This window comes from Ananas comosus, linkage group 1 (assembly GCF_001540865.1).
Source record: "Ananas comosus cultivar F153 linkage group 1, ASM154086v1, whole genome shotgun sequence".
Classification (NCBI taxonomy): Eukaryota; Viridiplantae; Streptophyta; class Magnoliopsida; order Poales; family Bromeliaceae; genus Ananas; species Ananas comosus.
The window spans coordinates 8747444-8755960 of record NC_033621.1 but is presented as its reverse complement, the minus strand read 5'-3'; the positions used below and the strand labels follow the sequence as shown (position 1 = coordinate 8755960).

At 41.3% G+C, this 8517-nt stretch overlaps 1 protein-coding gene across 1 annotated transcript; it reads right to left on the bottom strand.

Moving 5' to 3' along the window:
- LOC109711200 lies at positions 3580 to 7046 on the bottom strand. Its single transcript, XM_020234166.1, has 2 exons — positions 6654 to 7046; positions 3580 to 3624 (listed from the first exon to the last, which is right to left on the bottom strand). Exons 1-2 carry the CDS (start codon positions 7044 to 7046, stop codon positions 3580 to 3582), a joined length of 438 nt encoding a protein of 145 aa, XP_020089755.1.

Genomic DNA, 8517 nt, shown 5'->3' with positions numbered 1-8517 from the left:
TTTGATTTGGGGTCCGAAGAAATCCCCGTTTGATTCTCCAATTGGATTTGATTTGGGGTCCGAAGAAATCCTTGTTTTGATTTTAATTTGGGGTCCGAAGAAATCCCGTTTGATTCTCCAATTGGATTTGATTTGGAGTCCAAAGAAATTTCCGTTTTGATTTTGATTTGGGGTCCGAAGAAATCCCCGTTTAGTTCTGATTTGGGGTCCGAAGAAATTTGTTTGAAGTAAAAAGAAAATTTGAGGTAAGTAGTCCTAATCAAAATTGATTAAATTCGGACTCATACCATTAATTTTTTTGGGCCAATAATTATAGTTTAAATATACAATAGGCCCATTCATAAATGTGAATTAATAGGCCTCATGAAAGCCCTTTAAAATTTTAGGCCTATACAATAATTCGGGCCTCATCTCAGTCCAATGAATAATTGTGCCAACAAGTTTTATCAAAGTGGACCCAATTTTAGCTCAATTCATGGGATCACGGCCCACATTTTCACCCACGTTTGAAAATTCAATTTCGAATATCATATTCAAATTCGATTTTAAATTTTTAAACCCCAAGAAAATATCTGTTATCCTAATAACCCTATTCGAAATTCGATTTCGAACTTCGAACCAACTCCCAAAATATCTCTCAACCAACATTCATTTGAATTTTGAATACCTATCCATCCCACAACCCATTCAAAATTCAATTTTGAATTTCGAATCCCCAACCAACATCCATTCGAATTTTGAATACCTAACTACCTAACAACCGATTCAAAATTCGATTTTGAATTTTGAATCCCTAACCGACTCTCCAAAATATCCTTCAACCATCCAACAACCGATTCAAAATTCGATTTCGAATTTCGAATCTCCAACCAATTCCCAAAAATCCTCCAACCATCCAACAACCTATTCAAAATTTAAATTCGAATTTAGAATCCCTCAAAATATCTCTCACCACCCCTCCCATTATAAATACGAGAACCGAAATCAAACATGGGAGAATTTTTTTACGAATACGATACGATAGACAAAAACAAAAAAAAAATAGATAGATTGCTACACTCGTTCCGACATACAAAAACTTCAAAAAAAAGGAGATATCACCGAGCCGTGGAAAGGAGGAGGATCGCCGAGCCGCGGAAAGGAGGAGAAATCGCCGAGCCGCGAAAAGGAGGAGAGATCGCCGAGCCGCAGAAAGGTGGAGGAATCGTCGAGCTGATTCATCCAATCCGTCATTTGATCAACAGGTAAAAAAAAAAGAAAAAGAAAAATGAAGAAGAAGAAGAAAAATCTCTTTTCTTCCCCGTTCTTTTTTTTTTTCTTTTTTGGTCCTGCGATCGTAGCTATCTATACCATCTAGATGGCTTCGATGGGAGAGTGGAGGGAAATCTTTGATTCCCCGTTTCTTCGGACCTCTCAATACCCTATTCGAAGTTGTTGATGATGGAATGGGTGATCTACATTGCCGCGACCACTCCAACATCGTCGGTTTGATACTTTCGAAAGAAGAGGGGAGGAGAATCTTTGATTCCCCGTTTCTTCGGACCCTTCAATATTTCTTCGAAAATGTCAAATCAAAATCCAATGGCCGAACAGATCCGTGCCACCGTCAACAACTTCGCCGACGACATCTACAGCATCGCCCGTTTGATACTTTCGAAAGAAGAAGGGAGGGGAATCTTTGATTCCCCGTTTCTTCGGACCCTTCAATATTTCTTCGAAAATATCAAATCAAATCCGACGGCCGAACAGATCCGTGCCACTGTCAACAACTTCGCCGACGACATCTACAGCATCGCCGGGGAAGTATCGCCAGAAGAGGGGAGGGGAATCTTGATTCCCTGTTTCTTCGGACCCCAAATCAAAATTAAAATGGGGGTTTCTTCGGACCCCAAATTGGAATCAAAACGGAAATTTCTTCGGACCCCAAATCAGAACCAAATGGGGATTTCTTCGGACCCCAAATCAAAATTAAAATGAGGATTTCTTCGGACCCCAAATCAAGATCAAATGGGGATTTCTTCGGACCCCAAATTGTCACGCCCCGGGACCGGCGGAGGCCCTCCCGGTAGCGTGCCCAGACCCGCCATATGTCTACACATATAAGGCGTCTACAATAAAAGCGGAAGTAAAGGCAAGCAGTAGAACAAATAGAAGAAACGAAATAACTAGCTTNGTGCCAAAGTGTACCGGTACACGGGAAAGTGTACCGGTACACATCCTACGAAAATGCAAACCCGAGGCTCAGGTTCGTAATTTGCCACAAGTGTACCGGTACGACCATCAAGGGTGTACCGGTACAAAATGTGTACCGGTACAACCATCGACCTGTCACCGGTTACACCTCGTGTAGAATGCAATCCGAGGGTAGGCTAAGTCTAACTCTTTAGTGAGCTTAGCGCTACATAAAATACTACGATTCTCGGGATGCGAGCCATAGGTCGGAACACTGTCAACGACCCACCAGAAAGTCTGGAAAGACTCAGAACACGGCCAATCACTCGAACCTCGCAATTTGCAAAGGTCCAGTGTGTTACACAAATCAAATCCAATTGGAGAATCAAACGGGAATTTCTTCGGACCCCAAATCAAATTGAAAAATCAAATCCAAATTAGAGAATCAAACGGGGATTTCTTCGGACCCCAAATCAAATCCAATTGGAGAATCAAACGGGGATTTCTTCGGACCCCAAACCAAATTGGAAAATCAAATCCAAATCGAAATCAAACGGGGATTTCTTCGGAGCCCAAATCAAATTGAAAAATCAAAACGGGGATTTCTTCGGACCCCAAATCCAAATCTAGATCAAAAGGGGATTTCTTCGGACTCCAAATCAAACCAAAATCAAAAAGGGATTTTTTCGGATCCGAATCAAGTTGCAAAATCAAAAGAGGATTGCCTCGAACTCGAAATAGAACTGAAAACCAAACCAAGTTCACATAAGAACCCAAACCAAACCAAAACCCAAATCAAATCCAAACCCAAACCAAATACAGTCCACAAATAAACCCAAACCAAACCAAAACCCAAATAAAATCCGAACCCAAATCCAAACCAAATCAAATCCAAACCCAAAACCAAATACAGTCTACAAATAAACTCAAACCCAAAACCCAAATAAACCCAAACCCAAAACCCAAATTAAATCCAAACCCAAACCCAAATCAAGTCCACATTCAAACCTAACCCAAACCAAGTCCACATAAAGAACCCAAATCCATTCCACAAATAAAATCCAAACCCAACCCAAACCAAGTCTATAAATAAAACAAAAATCCAAACCGAAACCCGAACCCAAAACCAAAACCCAAACCTAACCCAAACCAAGTCCACAATCCAAATCTAAACCCAAAACCCAAATCCAACTTCCAACATAGGCTCATGAACCTAAACCATACCTAAGTTCGTGAACCAAATCCCAAATCCTAATCCCATGTTCATGAACCAAGTCTCATGAACCAAATTTCATGGACCATACACCATATCTCATGAATCATGCCCAAGTTCATGAACCAAATCTCATATACACCAAATTCATAAACCATATCCAAATCTCATGGACCATATCCATGAACCAAACCTCATAAACCATATCCACGCTCATGAACCCGATCCACATACTCAACCTTATAAATCATAAACCAAACACCATGAACCATACACCAAGTTTATGAACCCAATCCCATAAATCATACCCTAGTTCATGAACTAAATATCATGAGCCATAAACCTCATGAACCATAAATCCATAAACCAAGTCCATAAACCTCATGAACCATAAACCAAGTTCATGAATCATAAACCATGAACCATAAACCAAGTTCATAAACCTCATCCATGAACCATATTCAAGTTCATGAATCAAATCCAATACCCAAATCTCATGAACAATAAACTAAGTTTGTGAACCAAATGAATTAAGTTCATGAACCATGAACCATATACCAAACCTCATGAACCATATCCAAATCCCATGAACCATACCCAAATTCATGAACCAAATCTCATGAATCATAAACCAAACCCCATAAACCAAACCATACCAAGTTCATCATAAACCTCTTTACTCTAGCATATATACCTGGAGTAAAAATCAAATATCGACTACCCCTAATACATATACTTAGGGTTAAGTCAACCCCACCCCCCTTAGCACATATATTAAGGCAAAACTTCTCCAAATCGACAGAGTTCTAAATTATATACTTAGAATTCAGTCAAATGATATCAAATTCATTCGAACTCTAACACATATACTTAGAGTTCATCCGACTAACCCTAATACATACCTTTGGGGTCTAGTCAATCTTTTACTCTAGCACATATACCTAGAGTGGAAGTCAAACCAAGCTCGACAAGCCCTAATACATACACTTAGGGTTTAGTCAGCCTTTTTGCTCTAGCACACTTACATAGAGTGAAACCCATACCCGATTGAGCTCTAATACATATACTTAGAGCTCATACAAATCAAATCCGACGAACCCTAATGCAATACCTTAGGGCTTAGTCAGATCCTTACTCTAGCACATATAACTAGAGTGAAAAATATATCAAACTCGGTTAATCCTGACACATACACTCAGGAATTAACCACTCTCCACCTTCGGGTAATATCAAGTTCGACCTACCTCAATACATATATTTGGGGCCAATTAGACTCTAATACATAAAGTTTAATATCGACTATGTCTTAACACATATACTTAGGACCTAGTCAATCTCAAATCCAACTGAATCCTAATACATATACTTAGGATTCAATGAACCAAGACACGATTCATCTCATCCCATCTATAAAGGTCTCTTAATCGAAGGTGCCCCAATGCTACGGGGGTAATTAATAGTAGGTGCTTGCATCTATTGGAAGCCATGGACCCGCGATACCTGATACCCATATACATATAAATACCAATTTGAATCATGAATACTACCCCACGGCTAAAACCCATTGACCGTGCGAGGTGCGTCATTCGTAGTGGCAGACACGAAGAAATCCCCGTTTAGTTCTGATTTGGGGTCCGAAGAAATTTCCGTTTTAATTTTGATTTGGGGTCCGAAGAAACGGGGAATCTTTGATTCCCATCCCCTCTTCTGGCGATACTTTCCCGGCGATGCTGTAGATGTCGTCGGCGAAGTTGTTGACGGTGGCAAAGATCTGTTCGGCCGTCGGATTTGATTTGACATTTTCAAAGAAATATTGAAGGGTCTGAAGAAACGGGGAATCAAAGATTCCTCTCCCTTCTTCTTTCGAAAGTATCAAACCAGCGATGTTGTAGTTGTCGTCCGCGAAGTTGTTGACGGTGGCACGGATCTGTTCGGCCGTCGGATTTGATTTGACATTTTCGAAGAAATATTGAAGGGTCCGAAGAAATAGGGAATCAAAGATTCCCTTCCCCTCTTCTTTCGAAAGTATCAAACCGGCGATGTTGGGGTGGTCGCGGCAATGTAGATCACCCATTTCATCATCAACAACTTCGAAGGGGGTATTGAGAGGTCTGAAGAAACGGGGAATCAAAGATTCCCCTCCACTCTCCCATCGAAGCCATCTAGATGGTATGGATAGCTACAATCGCAAGACCAAAAAAGAAAAAAAATGAGGGAGAAAAGAGATTTTTTTTTCTTCTTCTTCATTTTTTTTCTTTTTTTTCTTTACCTGTTGATCAAATGACGGATTGGATGAATCAGCTCGACGATTCCTTCACCTTTCCGCGGCTCGGCGATCTCTCCTCCTTTTCGCGGCTCGGCGATTTCTCCTCTTTTCCGCGGCTTGGCGATCCTCCTCCTTTCCGCGGCTCAGCGATATCTCCTTTTTTTTAATTTTTTGTATGTCGGAACGAGTGTAGCAATCTATCTATTTTTTTTGTTCTTTGTCTATCGTATCGTCTCCGTAAAAAAATTCTCCCATGTTTGATTTCGGTTCTCGTATTTATAATGGGAGGGGTGGTGAGAGATATTTTGAGGGATTCTAAATTCGAATTTAAATTTTGAATAGGTTGTTGGATGGTTGGAGGATTTTTGGAAATTGGTTGGAGATTCGAAATTCGAAATCGAATTTTGAATCGGTTGTTGGATTGTTGGAATTGGTTGGGAATTCGAAATTCAAAATCGAATTTTGAATGGGTTGTTGGATGGTTGGAGGATTTTTGGAAATTGGTTAGGGATTCTAAATTTGAAATCGAATTTTGAATCAGTTGTTGGATGGTTGAAGGATATTTTGGGGAGTCAGTTAGGGATTCAAAATTCAAAATCGAATTTTGAATCGGTTGTTGGGTGGTTAGGTATTCAAAATTCGAATGGATGTTGGTTGGGGATTCGAAATTCAAAATTGAATTTTGAATGGGTTGTGGGATGGATAGGTATTCAAAATTCGAATGAATGTTGGTTGAGAGATATTTTGGGAGTTGGTTCGAAGTTCGAAATCGAATTTCGAATAGGGTTATTAGGATAACAGATATTTTCTTAGGGTTTAAAAATTTAAAATCGAATTTTGTGATCGATGAGGTCGCGATGGTCGCTTTGAACTCGATTGCCCCGCAGATCCACTAGCTGTCCGCTTCTTGGATTTATCTTTTTCCTTGTCCTTCTCAAATGCCTCGAGCTCCTCTCGCGCAATAGCATTGCCGCGCTCCACCCAAAGCGCGCGGTCAAGTACCTCCTCGTAGGTCTTCAAGCGGAATCCATGAATGACCTTGAATATTTCGGGTCGCAACCCGTGCTCAAAAACCTCCGCTCGGTCCCTATCACCGTGGACCAAGCCCGGCACGCAATTGATCATGTGCGTGAACTCCCTTTCGTACTCCCGCACCGTTCGGCTACCTTGCCTTAACTTGCGGAAATCCTCCTTGATCTTGCGCTTGTCACTCTCGGGAAAGTACTCCATCAACAACATCTCCCGAAACGCCTCCCAAGTAACGGAAGCGGAATCCAACGAGTGATTCTTCTTCGCCTGAGTCCACCACAATCGAGCCGACCCATCGAAACAGTGAGCCGCAATGTGAACTTTATCCTTCTCGAGGGTGTAGATATCCTCGAACAAGGCTTCCATCGCAGCCAACCACAACTCCACCGACCACGGGTCCTTCACGTCGCCGCTGAAGGGTGGTGGGTTGAATCCCTTGAATGCCGTCAGTGCCGCCAACGATCGCTCCAGCTCGGCCTCAAGTACATCGGGAATAGGAGCCGATGAACCCGATGCCGTCGGAGGAAAAGCCGTCACCGGTGCCGCCGCCACCGCAGGAGGTGGTGCGATATTCGAAATTCAATTTTCAAACGTGAGTGAAAATGTGGGCCGTGATCCCATGAATTGAGCTGAAATTGGGCCCACTTTGATGAAACTTGTTGGACACAATTATTCATTGGGCTGAGATGAGGCCCGAATTATTGTATAGGCCTAAAATTTTAAAGAGCTTTCATGAGGCCATTAATTCACATTTATGAATGGGCCTATTGTGGATTTTAAATTATAATTATTGGCCCCAAAATTTTCTGGTCAACATGAGACCTATCAAAATTGTTTGAGTTTGAATCTAATCGGTTTCGATTATGATTATGAATTTTTTTTTTTTCATTTCAAACAAATGTGTATTCTAGACACCAAGTTGGTTTGGCCACCAACCAAGGGGTGTACGTATCCGGATAGGTGTCGATGGACGCATGAATCATTGGCAGTGTCTGCTCTGTGACAGGCAACGCTTGAGCTCTGCGGACTAATATAGCAGCATCAGATTGGGTTTGATTTTGGACTATTTACCCTTGAGGCATCCGTTCAGTTGAGTTTTGTTATAGTAGTAGTTTCGTTCTTACTCAGTTATTATCCTGTTTCTATTACTACTGTAGTTTCTCTTATATCATATCATATACATATCTGTTGTTGTCATGCCCGGGTACCAGCGGAAGCATATCCGGTACGTGCACAGACCCGCAGTATATAAGGCGTCTATAAGGAAGCAAGTCGATAAGAAGAAACATAGAAAATTCTATCCTGATATCAGAGCAAAGTACAAGTTGACAATATCATCAACAGAAGAACAAGGAGTATACAGCCCAAAATCTCAACATCAAAGAGAAGTAAGAAAACTATAATCTCTGGTTCTAAAAACTCATATACATCAGAGGCTACTCAAAAACATGTACGATGGCAGTCTCTCTATATACAGGGACATCACCCTCGGCTGTAGCCCGAGTAGCAAGGTGATCAACTAGCAAGCCCCTAGCAGTGTCTAGCTAGACGCGACTCCCTTGCCACGATCCCTAGCCTCTTCTGTCAATGGCTCTGTAAAAACAACCATAAAAAGGGCGTGAGAACTATTAACAATAGTTCCCAGTGGGTAAGCCGCCAGCCTCGGCGAATTACACCACTAGGCTCATGATGTACTGAATGAAAGTAAAAGCAATAATTGCATGATATATTTATGATACTAGCAAGTAATAAGCATGAAATCAACATGTAATCACTTTCTACAGCAACGAATCATTTGCATAATAAAGGCATAGCAATTGCGGTAATCATGAACATA